This window comes from Dendrobates tinctorius, unplaced genomic scaffold (assembly GCF_039654945.1).
Source record: "Dendrobates tinctorius isolate UK_male_01 unplaced genomic scaffold, ASM3965494v1 ptg000099l, whole genome shotgun sequence".
In the NCBI taxonomy this organism is placed as follows: Eukaryota; Metazoa; Chordata; class Amphibia; order Anura; family Dendrobatidae; genus Dendrobates; species Dendrobates tinctorius.
Window position 1 is genome coordinate 4,922,731 of NW_027361767.1, and position 19,454 is coordinate 4,942,184.

The 19,454-nt window shown below is 47.0% G+C and overlaps 1 protein-coding gene across 1 annotated transcript in view; it reads left to right on the top strand.

Moving 5' to 3' along the window:
• The first annotated feature begins 686 nt into the window (after positions 1-686).
• Positions 687-19,454, top strand: part of CNN1 (calponin 1) — a 118,122-nt gene continuing 99,354 nt past the window's right edge. The window contains exon 1 of the mRNA XM_073587468.1: positions 687-841. Within this exon, the coding sequence (XP_073443569.1) occupies positions 779-841 (63 nt within the window). The 5' untranslated portion in view covers positions 687-778. The remainder of the gene's footprint in view (positions 842-19,454) is intronic.

A 19,454-nucleotide genomic window follows, 5' to 3' on the forward strand; every position in this document is an offset into this window, starting at 1 on the left:
AGGTACTATTATAAGATGGATTATAACACTTGAAAGTTGCCCGTAGATCTTTTCCCCTCAGTGAAGTAAAATAAATAAAGATGTATATAATAGGGCCATATGGGGAATTCCAGACATATACTCTCCTTATAAGTCCAGATCTTTATATACAGATATGTATTTGAAGTGTGGATGAGACGCGATCCTGGATGTGTGGGATCTGGAGCTGGCTGTGGAGGTTGGGACAGGATGTGACTTGTGCTGCGGCGCTGACAGTCTGCTCCTTTATTCTCTATGTTGGTAGCACATCGTCCGCCTTCGTTGTGTTGTCAGTGCTGATTAGCTGTCATTTAGCTCAGTAACTTCTCGTATTTATGATTTCTCGCCCCGTCTTTCCCTCCTGCCTTGATTTAACCCTTTCATCATCTGATCCTATTACGTTACGCGCCTTCGCTCCCCATTCCCTATCTTCATTTTTCAGTCCTCAGTCTGGCTTTCTCTCTTCCCCCGCCCTCGTTCCCTCTCTCTCTGCCATCATCAGTCCAAAAAATTCCAAAGTTGGAAAATCTGACACAGTCCTGATATATCTCACTGTATAAATATATATATATTTCATTTTTTTTTTTTAATACCAACATGTTGACATCACAGGGAACAGCGCTCTACAATTGGCCACACACTGAGCCAATCCCCAGCCCCTCCACAGACACACGGCTCCCGGAGAATGGGACATTTAAAAAGTTGAAGGGAAGATTTTAAGAGCATCTTCTGAAGGAGCGAGGCTACAGGACAGATCAACATGGCTGCTGCTCACTTCGTCAGGGGCCCGGCCTATGGACTCAGTGCAGAGGTTAAGAACAAGGTGAGGAGCTCGTCCCAAGAGCGTGCAATCAAAATCCGAATGTGTAGAGCGGTCACCACGGAAGCCAACGAGTCCTTCCATTATATTTTCATATCCTATAATGCCATGGACTTGTCACAAGTATCTGTATCTGTCCGCAGAGCTGACGCTCCGTATCTGTATCTCTGTGTCTGACCGCGGAGCTGACGCTCCGTATCTATATCTCTGTGTCTGACCGCGGAGCTGACGCTCCATATCTGTATCTCTGTGTCTGGTCTGCAGAGCTGACGCTCCGTATCTGTATCTCTGTGTCTGGTCTGCAGAGCTGACGCTCCGTATCTGTATCTCTGTGTCTGGTCTGCAGAGCTGACGCTCCGTATCTGTATCTCTGTGTCTGGTCCGCAGAGCTGACGCTCCGTATCTGTATCTCTGTGTCTGACCGCGGAGCTGACGCTCCATATCTGTATCTCTGTGTCTGGTCTGCAGAGCTGAAGCTCCATATTTGTATCTCTGTGTCTGGTCTGCAGAGCTGACGCTCCGTATCTGTATCTCTGTGTCTGACCGCGGAGCTGACGCTCCGTATCTATATCTCTGTGTCTGACCGCGGAGCTGACGCTCCATATCTGTATCTCTGTGTCTGGTCTGCAGAGCTGACGCTCCGTATCTGTATCTCTGTGTCTGGTCTGCAGAGCTGACGCTCCGTATCTGTATCTCTGTGTCTGGTCTGCAGAGCTGACGCTCCGTATCTGTATCTCTGTGTCTGGTCCGCAGAGCTGACGCTCCGTATCTGTATCTCTGTGTCTGGTCTGCAGAGCTGACGCTCCGTATCTGTATCTCTGTGTCTGGTCCGCAGAGCTGAAGCTCCATATTTGTATCTCTGTGTCTGGTCTGCAGAGCTGACGCTCCGTATCTGTATCTCTGTGTCTGGTCCGCAGAGCTGAAGCTCCATATTTGTATCTCTGTGTCTGGTCCGCAGAGCTGACGTTTCATATCTGTATCTCTGTCTGATCTGCGGAGCTGACACTCCATATCTGTATCTCTGTGTCTGGTCTGCAGAGCTGACGCTCCGTATCTGTATCTCTGTGTCTGGTCTGCAGAGCTGACGCTCCGTATCTGTATCTCTGTGTCTGGTCTGCAGAGCTGACGCTCCGTATCTGTATCTCTGTGTCTGGTCCGCAGAGCTGACGCTCCGTATCTGTATCTCTGTGTCTGGTCTGCAGAGCTGACGCTCCGTATCTGTATCTCTGTGTCTGGTCCGCAGAGCTGAAGCTCCATATTTGTATCTCTGTGTCTGGTCTGCAGAGCTGACGCTCCGTATCTGTATCTCTGTGTCTGGTCCGCAGAGCTGACGCTCCATATTTGTATCTCTGTGTCTGGTCCGCAGAGCTGACGTTTCATATCTGTATCTCTGTCTGATCTGCGGAGCTGACACTCCATATCTGTATCTCTGTGTCTGGTCTGCAGAGCTGACGCTCCGTATCTGTATCTCTGTGTCTGGTCTGCAGAGCTGACGCTCCGTATCTGTATCTCTGTGTCTGGTCTGCAGAGCTGACGCTCCGTATCTGTATCTCTGTGTCTGGTCCGCAGAGCTGACGCTCCGTATCTGTATCTCTGTGTCTGGTCTGCAGAGCTGACGCTCCGTATCTGTATCTCTGTGTCTGGTCCGCAGAGCTGAAGCTCCATATTTGTATCTCTGTGTCTGGTCTGCAGAGCTGACGCTCCGTATCTGTATCTCTGTGTCTGACCGCGGAGCTGACGCTCCGTATCTATATCTCTGTGTCTGACCGCGGAGCTGACGCTCCGTATCTATATCTCTGTGTCTGGTCCGCAGAGCTGATGCTCCGTATCTATATCTCTGTGTCTGACCGCGGAGCTGACGCTCCATATCTGTATCTCTGTGTCTGGCCTGCGGAGCTGACGCTCCGTATCTGTATCTCTGTGTCTGACCGCAGAGCTGACGCTCCATATCTGTATCTCTGTGTCTTGTCCACAGAGCTGACGCTCCATATCTGTATCTCTGTGTCTGGTCCGCAGAGCTGACGCTCCGTATCTATATCTCTGTGTCTGACCGCGGAGCTGACGCTCCATATCTGTATCTCTGTGTCTGGTCCGCAGAGCTGACGCTCCGTATCTGTATCTCTGTGTCTGGCCTGCGGAGCTGACGCTCCGTATCTGTATCTCTGTGTCTGACCGCAGAGCTGACGCTCTGTATCTGCATCTCTGTGTCTGACCGCGGAGCTGATGCTCTGTATCTATATCTCTGTGTCTGGAACGCAGAGCTGACGCTCTGTTTCTGTATCTCTGTGTCTGGTCCGCTGAGCTGACGCTCCTTATCTGCTGGGTTGTGGTAGATTTTGGATGGGATGTGAAGAGCTGACAGTCTAAGGGTATGTGCACACACGTCTTTCTGAGGCGCAGTAATGTTGAAATGACTTGCCTTTCATTTATTCCGTTATTTTGCGCTTCCTTTAACCTCTTTAGGTTTCGTAAGTTATGAAGGACGGGACTTCTCCATTCTTGTGCGATTTGGACGGTTATAGACATAGTTAAAAAAAAAATAAAAAGTTGCTGATGTCTATTAGATGTGTGTACATACTCTTACAGGTCTTCCATCAGTCTTTTAGTAAATGTTAGTGTCATTATTTTGCACACCAAGCATCAATGTCATTATCCTGTACCCCAAGTGTCAGTGTCATTATCCTGTACCCCAAGTGTCAGTGTCATTATCATGTACCCCAAGTGTCATTATCCTGTACCCTAGTGTCATTATCCTGTACCCCAAGTGTCACTGTCATTATCCTGTACCCCGTGTGTCAGTGTCATTATCCTGTACCCCAAGTGTCAGTGCCATTATCCTGTACCCCAACTGTCATTATCCTGTACCCCAGTGTCATTATCCTGTAACCCCAGTGTCATTATCCTGTACCCCAAGTGTCAGTGCCATTATCCTGTACCCCAAGTATCAGTGCCATTATCCCGTACCCCAAGTGTCAGTGTCATTATCCTGTACCGCAAGTGTCAGTGCCATTATCCTGTACCCCAAGTGTCAGTGTCATTATCCTGTACCCCAAGTGTCAGTGCCATTATCCTGTACCCCAAGTGTCATTATCCTGTACCCTAGTGTCATTATCCTGTACCCCAAGCATCAATGTCATTATCCTGTACCCCGTGTGTCAGTGTCATTATCCTGTACCCCGTGTGTCAGTGTCATTATCCTGTACCCCAAGTGTCAGTGCCATTATCCTGTACCCCAAGTGTCATTATCCTGTACTCCAGTGTCATTATCCTGTAACCCCAGTGTCATTATCCTGTACCCCAAGTGTCAGTGCCATTATCCTGTACCCCAAGTATCAGTGCCATTATCCCGTACCCCAAGTGTCAGTGTCATTATCCTGTACCGCAAGTGTCAGTGCCATTATCCTGTACCCCTAAATTCAGTGCCATTATCCTGTACCCCAGTGTCATTATCCTGTACCCCAAGTGTCAGTGTCATTACCCCCAGTGTCATTATCCTCTACCCCGTGTCATTATCCTGTACCCCAGTGTCAGTATCCCGAGTGCCGGTGTGTAATTCTTCACTCTACATCCCAGCACTGGTTCTCCCCTTTGATGTCGGTTAGTGATACTTTGCCCGTGGAGCTTGCACTCTTCTGCCCTCTGTGCAGCACTTCGTCTCTCCGCCGGATTCTCGTTATGTGATGATCGCTCTCACAACAGAGGAATACAATTGCTTGATGACAGATTGTTGAATCCACTTGAGAGTGCGTCTGATGCTACTGCTGTCTGCTCCTCTATAGCGGGCGCTGTGGTCCTGTCTACACCGAGCTGCGCGTCATTCATTCGTTGGCATCAGATATGCAGAACCTCTAATAAGTGTTATCTGCTGCGACCTCTTATGGGCTTATGGGGACAGTAATGGAAGATTTACCAATTTATCTCATCCTCAGGCTCAATCATAGTTTAAGGCAAGAGTCAGGCTAAGGAGTTTTTCTTTTTTTTTAAACCACTGTTGACAAAAATTTAAGGGATATGGACACTTTAAGTACAATTCTTTTTTCTTAAATGCAAGTATTTTTGTCTAAAAATTAATTTGCACTTTGGTTTAATTAAAAATGTAGTGCCACTTGCTTTCAATAGTCTCTGCTCTGGCTGCAGAATGAGTTAACTGAGAAACCATTGGTGAGCTCATTGTGAATGGAGCGCTTGTAACTCCTTATCTGTCTTTTTCCAAGTTCCTCTCTGCTGATTCCTGACTACATAAAAGTACAGTTCAACTTACATGTGGTCTGTGATTATAAATCAGCAAATGAAGAGCTAAAAAAAAGAAAAGACAGATAAGGAGTTACAAGTCAGAATGACCTTACTAAACTTATTCCAAAGGCAAAATATAGATAACACATCACAGAGGCTATAGAAGGAAAATGGTGCAACATTTTTAATGAGGCTCAATTGGAAAAATAATTTTTAGGCAAAAAAATAGCATGTATTTAAATGGGTGGTCTTATAAAAACAAATTATCACCTGTTCACAGGATAGGTGATGACTTGCTGATCGGTGGATGTCTGACCACTGGGATCTGCACTAATTGGCAGAACGGGGAATTTTTATCCTTGTAAGAATGAAGCAGCAGTGAGTATGTGCGACCTGTGCTCCCGTAACAAGGAAGCGGCAGAGAGCATGTGCGACCTGTACAAATGAAGCAGCAGTAAGCATGTGCGACCTGTGCTCCTGTAAGAATGAAGCTGCAGAGAGCATGTGCAACCTGTGCTCCTGTAAGAATGAAGCGGCAGGGAGCATGTGCAACCTTGTGCTCCTATAGGAATGAAGCAGCAGTGAGCATGTGCGACCTTGTGCTCCTATAAGAATGAAGCAGCAGTGAGCATGTGCAACCTGTGCTCCGGTAAGAATGAAGCAGCAGTGAGCTTGTGCGACCTGTGCTCCTATAAGAATGAAGCGGCATTGAGCATGTGTGACCTGTGCTCCTGAAAGAATGAAGCAGCAGTGAGCATGTGCGACCTTGTGCTCCTGTAAGAATTTAGCTGCATTGAGCATGTGTGACCTGTGCTCCTGTAAGAATGAAGCAGCTGTGAGCATGTGTGACCTGTGCTCCGGTAAGAATGAAACGGCTGTGAGCATGTATGACCTGTGCTCCTGTAAGAATGAAGCGGTAGTGAGCATGTGCGACCTGTGCTCCTGTAAGAATGAAGCGGCTGTGAGAATGTGCGGCCTGTGCTCCTGTAAGAATGAAGCGGCAGTGAGCATGTGCGACCTGTACTCCTGTAAGAATGAAGCAGCAGTGAGTATGTGCGACCTATGCTCCTGTAAGAATGAAGCGGCAGTGAGCATGTGCGGCCTGTGCTCCTGTAAGAATGAAGCGGCAGTGAACATGTGTGGCCTGTGCTCCTGTAAGAATGAAGCGGCAGTGAGCATGTGCGACCTGTGCTCCTGTAAGAATGAAGCGGCAGTGAGCATGTGCGACCTGTGCTCCTGTAAGAATGAAGCGGCAGTGAGCATGTGCGACCTGTGATCCTATAAGAATGAAGCAGCAGTGAGCATGTGCGACCTGTGCTCCTGTAAGAATGAAGCGGCAGTGAGCATGTGCGGCCTGTGCTCCTGTAAGAATGAAGCGGCAGTGAGCATGTGTGACCTGTGCTCCTGTAAGAATGAAGCGGCAGTGAGCATGTGTGACCTGTGCTCCTGTAAGAATGAAGCGGCAGTAAGCATGTGCGACCTGTGCTCCTGTAAGAATGAAGCGGCAGTAAGCATGTGCGACCTGTGCTCCTGTAAGAATGAAGCGGCAGTGAGCATGTGCGGCCTGTGCTCCTGTAAGAATGAAGCAGCAGTGAGCATGTGTGGCCTGTGCTCCTGTAAGAATGAAGCGACAGTGAGCATGTGCGACCTGAAGTGGCAGTGAGCATGTGCGACCTGTGCTCTTATAAGAATGAAGCAGCAGTGAGCATGTGCGGCCTGTGCTCCTGTAAGAATGAAGCAGCAGTGAGCATGTGCGACCTGTGCTCCTGTAAGAATGAAGCAGCAGTGAGCATGTGCGACCTGTGCTCCTGTGAGAATGAAGCGACAGTGAGCATGTGCGACCTGAAGTGGCAGTGAGCATGTGCGACCTGTGCTCTTATAAGAATGAAGCAGCAGTGAGCATGTGCGGCCTGTGCTCCTGTAAGAATGAAGCAGCAGTGAGCATGTGCGACCTGTGCTCCTGTAAGAATGAAGCGACAGTGAGCATGTGCGACCTGAAGTGGCAGTGAGCATGTGCGACCTGTGCTCTTATAAGAATGAAGCAGCAGTGAGCATGTGCGGCCTGTGCTCCTGTAAGAATGAAGCGGCAGTGAGCATGTGCTGCCTGTGCTCCTGTAAGAATGAAGCGGCAGTGAGCATGTGCGACCTGTGCTCCTGTAAGAATGAAGCGGCAGTGAGCATGTGCGACCTGTGCTCCTGTAAGAATGAAGCGGCAGTGAGCATGTGCAACCTGTGCTCCTGTAAGAATGAAGCAGCAGTGAGCATGTGCGACCTGTGCTCCTGTGAGAATGAAGCAGCAGTGAGCATGTGCGACCTGTGCTCCTGTAAGAATGAAGCAGCAGTGAGCATGTGCGACCTGTGCTCCTGTAAGAATGAAGTGGCAGTGAGCATGTGTGACCCTGTACTTCATTTGTTTCCTATGGTGCTACTGAGACATTTGCTCGTCTTTTTCTGGCAGCCCCCAGAAAATGAATGGAGCCATGGTCAGGAGTCTCACCTGCATTAGAGCAGGGATACAAAGTTCCCTGATCAGTCTATTATTTGGGATCCCCACCATCCTCTGGATTTGTGATACCTTGTTTTAACCTGACAACTCCTTTAAGTAAAAAAAAGTCAGACGTGTCTATATTCTTTAAGAAGAATGGATTCTCTGTTTCCAGTGATATTTTTTGAGCTTTTTGGTAGTCTTTTTCGGTCACAAATATTTTTGCAGTACCAATAGTCACCTCTACCAGTGGCACATATTTTCCCATAGACAACAATGCAATAGCGCCCCCTCCAGTATGACTAACCAGAAAAATGATAAGTTGTGAGTGACAATTGTTTGGTATAGGCTGTCATAACTTGGAGGTGGTCATTGTTGGCAGAGCTAATTTAAGCACTGGGAATTTCGGGGATTACAGGCAGCAGCAGATGTGAGGATTTAGCCGATAATACAGATGGGATCGGGTCAGTGACAAAGCATCGAGGTGGGATAAGTTGGGTCGCCCTCCCAGGGCTGTGGGGTACTCGGTACCGGGCCGGTATCAGTGGGATGTGTCACAGCAGCGGTGACCCGGACCGTGGCCCTTGGCGCTCAAGTAATAGGAAAATGTGAATGGTGGAATGTAGTTAGATGAATAGTTCGTGACGCCACCTGTGGTGTTCAGCAAGGGAGGTGTTAAGCCGACGCTGCAGACAGATCCTCTGGGACTGATAGTATGGTTCACTAAAGATGTAAAAGCTCCCCACAGGTGAAGCTATAGTCCCAGGGCAGTGTAGATGTGGTTGGCACGGGGATGTAGTGGTTCCGGAATGGTAGGAAGCAGACAAAGACACAGCGGGGTGCAGTTTCTGTACCTTTACTTGGTAACTGCAGTCCAGGGTCCTGATTACAGATGGTACTGGAGCAGGCTAGCCTGGAAGCAACTCAGGGATTCTCTCTCAGCAGATGGGCTGTGCAGTCTCCTTCCTGGCGCTCACTTGAGGGACATCCAGTACTGTGTTACACTGACGTTCCTCCTAATTCTCTTCTCCTCACACTCCTCATATGGCAGACAGCTGTAGCCGCTATTCCTCTCTTGGCTCACTTCGTGCTGTTGTGCCCCGAGTCTTAGATGGGAGTAGTGCATTTACAGCCTCCTACTCCTCTGGTGTCTGTTGCAGGACCGTCAGTATCTGTACAACTGTGGAGACCAGGCTCCAGTTCATGCGCTCACGCTGGAGATGAGCCTTTCCTCTCTGCTCGATCTCCGCACTTCTCCACATCTGCACACTTCACCCTCCTCAGACTAACTAACCACTCCTTCCTCTTGGCCCTCAGAGAGCACTCCTCCGCTTAATTCTGGTTCAGAATCCCCCCTGCTGGCCTAGAGTGGAACTGTGTTGCATGTATAGGTTAACTGCGAGAGAGACCCTTCACTGCTTCCAAGCCTGGCATTACCCTCCCTGGAGGAAGGCAAAGCCACTGTGTGACGACCAGGAAGGTTACGTCTGAGAGTGGACCCTCTGGATTGCGGCACTGGAGCTCCCGGGGGCGAGCTATACAGGGGCCGTTAGGGGCAGACCCTCAGAAGACAGATGCCGCGACTGTTAGAACCAAGAGGGGCAGCTCAAAGGACTGAGTGAGAGGTACAGGACAGAGAATGGAATGCAGAACGGAGTATAGAATGGTGACACAGAGTACTGGGTGCTGGAGTACCGGACTGGGTACTGGAGTACAGGACAGAGACACGGGGGCCAGGACTGAGCACTGGAGTGTAGGACAGAGACACCGAGTACAGGACTGGGCACTGGAGTACAGGACGGAAGCACGGAGTACAGGACTGGGTACAGGAGTACAGGACGGAGACACGGAGTACAGGACGGAGGCATGGGGTACAGGACGGGGCACTGGAGTACAGGACGGAGGCACAGGAGTACAGGACGGGGCACAGGAGTACAGGACGGAGGCACTGGAGTACAGGACGGAGACACGGAGTACAGGACGGAGAGTGAAAAGGGGGAAACCCCTAAACACCTGGCCAGGATATCGCACGGGAAAGGCACACGATAATCAGGCGTCTCCACCATGTTGGAGACGCCTGATATACCACGTGCTGCCGGCTGACTGGGCGCTCAGGCTTCTGGGCGGGCGCTGCAGGCTTAAGAAACCAGCAGGGCGCGCGACCGCGGCCTAAGGCGCCCGCATGAAGCAGGCATGCGCCGAGCAGAGGCAGAGGGGAACGAGGAGGAGGAGGCGGACATAGTGTGGCATGGCAGGCGCCGGTGAGTATAGGCCATACTCCTGGGGGCTCCACATTAGCAGGGTATAGCTGGGGGACAGGGACAGCTGCACGCAAGGAACCCTTTAGAAATTAACTTCTAGGTCCTTAGCTATCTCTGCCATTCATTCAAGACCAAAGCTGGTACGAAAATGCCTATTTGACCCATTTCTATTCCTTCTGAACTCCGTCATACACATGCACACTCAGTTTAGACAAGCAGGCATGTCTCCTAAATGGGGAGAGGGGAATAATTTGCTGCCTCATCTCCATTGATGACAAAGTATCCTCTCTTCCTTTGACATGGGTCGAAAGAAAATTGGCCGAACTTCAAACGCACGATGACATTGGATTAAGGTTTGTCCACCTTAGTCCAACGTCATCGGCAACCTTAAAGATCTTACAATCCCAAAGGCTTCACTTGTCTTCTACAGATGCTTGAGCTTATGTATCTCTTCATTTTATGACAAAATGATAACTCTATAACTGTTAAAGATGGTTGTTGTCTACTTCCTGGACCAAGATATGAGAGGAAGACATCTTCAGGAGCATTTCTAGCTGACGTGTCTACCATGCAGTTTGGTGGACATGTTTTATCTGAACGTATGATCCTAAGAACAGTTTTTTTCTGATGGTCCGAAGGTAAAACAGCCCTTTCCTTTTCGTTATGTCCCATGTAGATCATCTGCCGAAGCCAGTATGGTTGAGTGATTTAGACCAAAAGGTGGTTGTCCAATTTCTAGGACCACATTTTACATTACATGTCCTACATCCAAAAGCTGAACATACTAATAAGAGCCATCAAAATCAGTTGTTTCAATCAACAGAAAAACCACTCTCTCCATTGTCTCCTACTCCCTGGAGGACCTTTTCTGTGGTCCTTCAGAGAGTAACTAGATTCTAGCTAATGTGGGTTGGTGGGATCTGAGTGGGTGATTCCTCCCACCTCCTACCCAATAACTAAATTTTCCTTAGAAGGCATCTGAAAAAGGTTTGTGCAGAGCAGACCTCCCATCAAATTCATGGGATGACTGACTAAATTTCATTCCAGGTTCGCATTACTCCTATCCAACCAACACGCTCCTCTAATCATTAGACAATGGCGTAGGTGGATGTATTGTGTCATAATGATTTCCGGAACGGGCACATGTGGTTTGGCAGCCTGTAGACATGTGGTTTACTGCAGTTTATGAATGACATATGTCATGTATAGCTGGCACAGGCAGAAGAATTGTATGGATGACTTAACAATGATACAGTATTGTATGGTGAAGACCAAAAAGAGTACAAGTTCTTCAGATAAGCCTTGTTCAACGTCAATGATGTAAATAATAGGGGTCAAATAGCTAGTTCTGCCATCTGCTCTGTCTCCTCAGTTCCCTCTCAACTTCCATTGACGGTTCAGCCAAGCGTGTGTGTTCTCTATAGGGAGAGGGGAGTAAGATGTTGCCTCACCATCTCTCATGGATGCTTGAAGATCCTCTAGTCATCTTTGACTGGACTCTTCTTTAGACTGAAGTTGACCAAAACTGCTGATTTTAGAAGGATAAACTGACCCCAATGAGAATGGGGGTCTCCCAACATTCCCTTCACAGAAGATGCCAGAGTTAAAAAGGAGTGGGCAGACGACATGCCCCATCCTTTGTGGCAGGAGATAAGATGCTGCCAGAATCCTCTGCCTACTGAATACATCTGCTCGCCTGGCTGAGCGTCTACACATATGGCAGATCAGACGGACATCCCACCGCCAATAGGTTTAATAGCCGGTTTAACCTGGGTATCTCCTGTATATAATTATATATGTACAGCTGGTATAACCTGGGTATCTCCTGTATATAATTATATATGTACAGCTGATATAACCTAGGTATCTCCTGTATATAATTATATATGTACAGCTGGTATAACCTGGGCATCTCCTGTATATGATTATATATGTACAGCTGGTATAACCTGGTCTTAAGCGCATGGAAGGCTCTTTATCTGGCAAAAATAGTATCTTGTTGTTTGCTGATGGCTGGTAAACGGTCTACGCATCCGGTAATCTCCATGACGCTAAAAATATGGAGTGAGTTATACAGCTTCTATGTAGTGATATAGGCCATACAGGTATAACCTGGGCATCTCCTGTAAATAATTATATACTGTATGCACAGCTGGTATAACCTGGGCATCTTCTGTATATAATTATATACGGTATGTACAGCTGGTATAACCTGGGTATCGTCTGTTTATAATTATATATGTACAGCTGGTATAACCTGGGTATCTCCTCTATATAATTATATATGTACAGCTGGTATAACCTGGGCATCTCCTGTATATAATTACATATGTACAGCTGCTATAACCTGGGCATCTTCTGTATATAATTATATACGGTATGTACAGCTGGTATAACCTGGGTATCGTCTGTTTATAATTATATATGTACAGCTGGTATAACCTGGGTATCTCCTCTATATAATTATATATGTACAGCTGGTATAACCTGGGCATCTCCTGTATATAATTACATATGTACAGCCGGTTTAACCTGGGTATCTCCTGTATATAATTATATATGTACAGCTGGTATAACCTGGGCATCTCCTGTATATGATTATATATGTACAGCTGGTATAACCTGGTCATCTCCTGTATATAATTATATATGTACAGCTGGTATAACCTGGGCATCTCCTGTATATAATTATATATGTACAGCTAGTATAACCTGAGCATCTCCTGTATATAATTATATATGTACAGCTGGTATAACCTGGGCATCTCCTGTATATAATTATATATGTACAGCTGGTATAACCTGGTCATCTCCTGTATATAATTATATATGTACAGCTGGTATAACCTGGGCATCTACTGTATATAATTATATATGTACATCTAGTATAACCTGGTCATGGGCTCCTGTATATAATTATATATGTACAGCTGGTATAATCTGGTCATCTCCTGTATATAATTATATATGTACAGCTGGTATAACCTGGGCATCTCCTGTATATAATTATATATGTACAGCTGGTATAACCTGGGCATCTCCTGTATTTAATTATATATGTACAGCTGGTATAACCTGGGTATCAGTCTGTTTATAATTATATATGTGAAGCTGGTATAACCTGGGTATCGTCTGTTTTTAAGTATATATGTGGAGCTGGTATAACCTAGGTATCGTCTGTTTATAATTATATATGTACAGTCAGCTGGTATAACCTGGGCATCTCCTGTATACAATTATATATGTACAGCCGGTATAACCTGGGCATCTTCTGTATATAATTATATATGCACAGCTGGTATAACCTGGGCATCTCCTGTATATAATTATATATGTACAGCTAGTATAACTTGGGCATCTCCTGTATATAATTATATAGGTACAGCTGGTATAACCTGGTCATCTCCTGTATATAATTATATATGTACAGCTGGTATAACCTGGGCATCTACTGTATATAATTATATATGTACATCTAGTATAACCTGGTCATGGGCTCCTGTATATAATTATATATGTACAGCTGGTATAATCTGGTCATCTCCTGTATATAATTATATATGTACAGCTGGTATAACCTGGGCATCTCCTGTATATAATTATATATGTACAGCTGGTATAACCTGGGCATCTCCTGTATTTAATTATATATGTACAGCTGGTATAACCTGGGTATCAGTCTGTTTATAATTATATATGTGAAGCTGGTATAACCTGGGTATCGTCTGTTTATAAGTATATATGTGGAGCTGGTATAACCTAGGTATCGTCTGTTTATAATTATATATGTACAGTCAGCTGGTATAACCTGGGCATCTCCTGTATACAATTATATATGTACATCCGGTATAACCTGGGCATCTCCTGTATATAATTATATATGCACAGCTGGTATAACCTGGGCATCTCCTGTATATAATTATATATGTACAGCTAGTATAACTTGGGCATCTCCTGTATATAATTATATAGGTACAGCTGGTATAACCTGGGCATCTCCTGTATATAATTATATATGTACAGCTGGTATAACCTGGTCATCTCCTGTATATAATTATATATGTACAGCTGGTATAACCTGGGGATCTCCTGTATATAATTATATATGTACATCTAGTATAACCTGGTCATGGGCTCCTGTATATAATTATATATGTACAGCTGGTATAATCTGGTCATCTCCTGTATATAATTATATATGTACAGCTGGTATAACCTGGGCATCTCCTGTATATAATTAGAATCATAGAATCATAGAATCGTTGAGTTGGAAGGGACCTCCTGGGCCATCTGGTCCAACCCCCTGCTCAAAGCAGGGTTCGCTAAATCATCCCAGTCAGATGTCTGTCCAGTCTCTGTTTGAAGACTTCCATTGAAGGAGAACTCACCACTTCTCGTGGCAGCCTGTTCCACTCATTGATCACTCTAACTGTCAAAAAGTTTTTTCTAATATCTAATCTGTGTATAGAATCATAATTATATATGTACAGCTGGTGTAACCTGGGCATCTCCTGTATATAATTATATATGTACAGCTGGTATAACCTGGTCATCTCCTGTATATAATTATATATGTACAGCTGGTATAACCTGGGGATCTCCTGTATATAATTATATATGTACATCTAGTATAACCTGGTCATGGGCTCCTGTATATAATTATATATGTACAGCTGGTATAATCTGGTCATCTCCTGTATATAATTATATATGTACAGCTGGTATAACCTGGGCATCTCCTGTATATAATTAGAATCATAGAATCGTTGAGTTGGAAGGGACCTCCTGGGCCATCTGGTCCAACCCCCTGCTCAAAGCAGGGTTCGCTAAATCATCCCAGTCAGATGTCTTTCCAGTCTCTGTTTGAAGACTTCCATTGAAGGAGAACTCACCACTTCTCGTGGCAGCCTGTTCCACTCATTGATCACTCTAACTGTCAAAAAGTTTTTTCTAATATCTAATCTGTGTATAGAATCATAATTATATATGTACAGCTGGTGTAACCTGGGCATCTTCTGTATATAATTATATATGCACAGCTGGTATAACCTGGGCATCTCCTGTATATAATTATATATGTACAGCTGGTATAACCTGGGCATCTCCTGTATATAATTATATATGTACAGCTGGTGTAACCTGGGCATCTTCTGTATATAATTATATATGCACAGCTGGTATAACCTGGGCATCTCCTGTATATAATTATATATTGTGGGGATGTGACTCGCTCAGGTGCAGCGGGAGACAATCAGGAGACCGGTTCTTCCAAAGTTCATGAGGTTTATTTCTGTCATAAACCATAAAACAGCGTATCACCAAAAATAGCCTCTAGCTTAGGCAAACAAAACATAAACCTTCGTGGTTGCAGACTCAGACCGCGAGTCTCAGCACATGCTGGGAGGTGTAGTCCTCCCCACATACAGCTCCCTGGTTCAGGAGCAGGTCACATTATAAGGCTGTAGCCACACCCACGTTCCCAGCAGCTGACTGGTCACATGACTGTGACCTCACCACAGGTCCTTCAAACAAAAACAAGAACAATATCTGGTATGCTTTACTTCTGCCTTACATTATGGAGATAAGCCATTTATGAGACACATATCTCCCATCAATTACACGACCCTTAGCCCTGCCACATACCTCCCCCCTCTGCCTAAAGCCGTGGGGCTTGGCACTTTCACCTACCAGGCAAGGGATTCTGGAGAGGGCATCGGCATTCCCATGTAGCTTCCCGGCCCTATGCTCTACATGGAAGCTGAAGTCTTGTAGGGCTAAGAACCAGCGGGTGACCCTAGCATTCTTGCCCTTGGTTTCCCTCATCCACCTGAGTGGGGCATGGTCGGATATTAACCTAAACTTCCGTCCCACCAGGTAGTACCGTAATGTGTCCACTGCCCATTTTATGGCCAAACACTCCTTCTCTACAACTGAGTAATTTCTCTCACAAGAAGTCAACTTCCTACTCAAGTAAAGAACAGGATGCTCCTCCCCACGTATCTCTTGGGAAAGGACTGCACCTACCCCGACATCTGAGGCATCTGTCTGGAGGACAAATTCACGTTTAAAGTCTGGGGCCACCAAAACGGGCTGCTTACAAAGAGCTCCCTTCATTTCTTGGAAGGCTGACTCTGCTTCTTCGGACCAGCTGACCATCTCTGACTTTGTCCCTTTAAGCAGATCAGTTAGAGGTGCAGCCATTGTGGCGAAGTTTGGGATAAACCTCCTGTAATATCCCACAATCCCCAGGAAGGCTTTAACTTCCTTCTTTGACAGAGGTCTCGGCCATGTTTGAATTGCCTCCACTTTATTGATTTGGGGTTTGATCTCGCCATGCCCCACTACATATCCGAGGTACTTGGCTTCTTCTCTCCCCAAGGCACACTTCTTCGGGTTTATTGTAAACCCCGCCTCTCTTAGAGCGTCAAACACTGCTTGGACCTTTTCCAGGTGAGTCTCCCAGTCCGGGGTAAAGATGACGATATCATCCAGGTATGCGGCAGCGTATAGCTTATGAGGTGCAAGGATTCTATCCATCGCCCTCTGGAAGGTTGCTGGAGCTCCCTGTAGGCCAAACGGCATCCGGACATACTGGAAGCACCCGTCTGGTGTGGAGAATGCCGTCTTCTCCTTGGCTTCCTGTGCCATGGGGATCTGCCAATATCCCTTGGTCAGATCCAAAGTGGTTATGTACCTGGCAGGTCCAAGTCTCTCGATGAGCTCATCAACGCGTGGCATGGGATAAGCGTCGAACTTGGAGACCTCATTCAGCTTCCGGTAATCGTTGCAGAACCTCCATTCACCATCAGGTTTTGGGACCAGGACAATCGGGCTCGACCAGCCGCTCTTGGATTCCTCAATGACCCCGAGCTTCAACATACGCTGCACCTCCTTGGAGATTACCTCTCGCCGGGCCTCAGGAATACGATATGGTTTCACGTTCACCCGCACATGTGGCTCGGTCAGAATTTCGTGCTCCACCACCTTCGTGCACCCCGGCAACTCTGAGAACAGGTCGCGGTTTTTCTGGAGTAACTCCCGGCACTGCTGCTTCTGGGCCTTCGATAGAGTCTCCGCTATGGTAACGGCTCCAACCTCCCCTTCTAGGTTGCCCAGCAAGCACGGAGTTACCGCTGGCTCTCTATCTTGCCACGGCTTGATAAGGTTAACATGGTAAACCTGGTATGGCTTCCGTCTTCCGGGTTGGTGGATCTTGTAGTTTACGTCTCCCAGTTTCTCCACCACCTCATATGGCCCTTGCCACTTGGCCAAGAACTTACTTTCCACCGTCGGTATTAGCACGAGAACTCGGTCTCCCGGATTGAACTGCCTCACTCTGGCTGAACAGTTGTAGACCCTGGCCTGAGCCTCTTGTGCCTGGCGGAGATGTTCTTTAACAATGGGCATCACCTTTGCAACCCTCTGCTGCATCAGTGCCACATGCTCAATGACGCTTCTGTGGGGCGTGACTTCGGCTTCCCAGGTTTCCTTGGCTATATCTAGGAGACCTCGCGGATGCCGGCCGTACAGAAGCTCGAAGGGGGAGAACCCCGTGGAGGCCTGGGGAACTTCACGGATAGAAAACAGTAAATACGGTAAGAGACAATCCCAGTCTCTATCATCTTCCTCTATGACTTTTCTCAGCATGCTCTTCAGGGTCTTGTTAAACCTCTCAACAAGGCCATCTGACTGTGGATGGTACACTGAAGTCCTCAGCTGGGAAATTTGCAAGACTCTGCACAATTCTCTCATCACCTTGCTCATAAAAGGTGTCCCCTGGTCGGTCAGGATCTCCTTCGGCAAACCCGTCCGGGAAAACACATGGACCAGATCACGGGCTATACTCTTCGCAGAGGAGTTTCTCAGGGGAATGGCCTCAGGATAGCGTGTGGCATAGTCCAGGATGACTAATATACACTCACTGGCCACTTTATTAGGTACACCTGTCCAACTGTGTGTTAAGACTTAATTTCTAATCAGCCAATCACATGGCGGCAACTCAGTGCATTTAGGCATGTAGACATGGTCAAGACAATCTCCTGCAGTTCAAACCGAGCATCAGTATGGGGAAGAAAGGTGATTTGAGTGCCTTTGAACGTGGCATGATTGTTGGTGCCAGAAGGGCTGGTCTGAGTATTTCAGAAACTGCTGATCTACTGGGATTTTCACGCACAACCATCTCTAGGGTTTACAGAGAATGGTCCGAAAAAGAAAAAAAATCCAGTGAGCGGCAGTTCTGTGGCCGGAAATGCCTTGTTGATGCCAGAGGTCAGAGGAGAATGGGCAGACTGGTTCGAGCTGATAGAAAGGCAACAGTGACTCAAATTGCCACCCGTTACAACCAAGGTAGGCAGAAGAGCATCTCTGAACGCACAGTGCGTCGAACTTTGAGGCAGATGGGCTACAGCAGCAGAAGACCACACTGGGTACCACTCCTCTCAGCTAAGAACAGGAAACTGAGGCTACAATTTGCACAAGCTCATCGAAATTGGACAGTAGAAGATTGGAAAAACGTTGCCTGGTCTGATGAGTCTCGATTTCTGCTGCGACATTCGGATGGTAGGGTCAGAATTTGGCGTAAACAACATGAAAGCATGGATCCATCCTGCCTTGTATCAACGGTTCAGGCTGGTGGTGGTGGTGTCATGGTGTGGGGAATTTTTTCTTGGCACTCTTTGGGCCCCTTGGTACCAATTGAGCATCGTTGCAACGCCACAGCCTACCTGAGTATTGTTGCTGACCATGTCCATCCCTTTATGACCACAATGTACCCAACATCTGATGGCTACTTTCAGCAGGATAATGCGCCATGTCATAAAGCTCGAATCATCTCAGATTGGTTTCTTGAACATGACAATGAGTTCACTGTACTCAAATGGCCTCCTCAGTCACCAGATCTCAATCCAATAGAGCATCTTTGGGATGTGGTGGAACGGGAGATTCGCATCAGGGAGCAGCCGACAAATCTGCGCCAACTGTGTGATGCCATCATGTCAATATGGTCCAAAATCTCTGAGGAATGCTTCCAGCACCTTGTTGAATCTCTGCCACGAAGAATTGAGGCAGTTCTGAAGGCAAAAGGGGGTCCAACCCCTTACTAGCATGGTGTACCTAATAAAGTGGCCAGTGAGTGTATACTGATGGCCCCGAGCTGATTTAACTAAGGGACCGACCAAGTCCATGGCAATTCTCTCAAATGGCACCTCAATAATGGGCAGTGGCACAAGAGGGTTCCGAAAATGAGATGTGGGGGCAGTTAACTGACATGTCGGGCAGGACCTGCAATAGTTTACTATTTCCCGGTGACACCCAGGCCAATAGAACCTCTGTACAATCCGTTCCTGGGTTTTTTCCACCCCCAGGTGTCCCCCCAAGATGTGTGAATGGGCCATGTCCAACACTTTTCGTCTATAGGGGCCTGGTACTATTAACTGCTCTGCCACCTCCTCCCTTATTTTTGTGACCCGGTACAACAATTCCCCACTCAACATAAAATGGGGAAACCTTGTGTCTGCTCCCGGCTCTTGTGCAACCCCATTAATGACGGTGACATTGTTAAAGGCTTCCCTTAGTGTGGGGTCCCTATGTTGGGCAGTCCCAAAATTCTCCCCGGCCACCCCTAACTCCGGGATGTCAG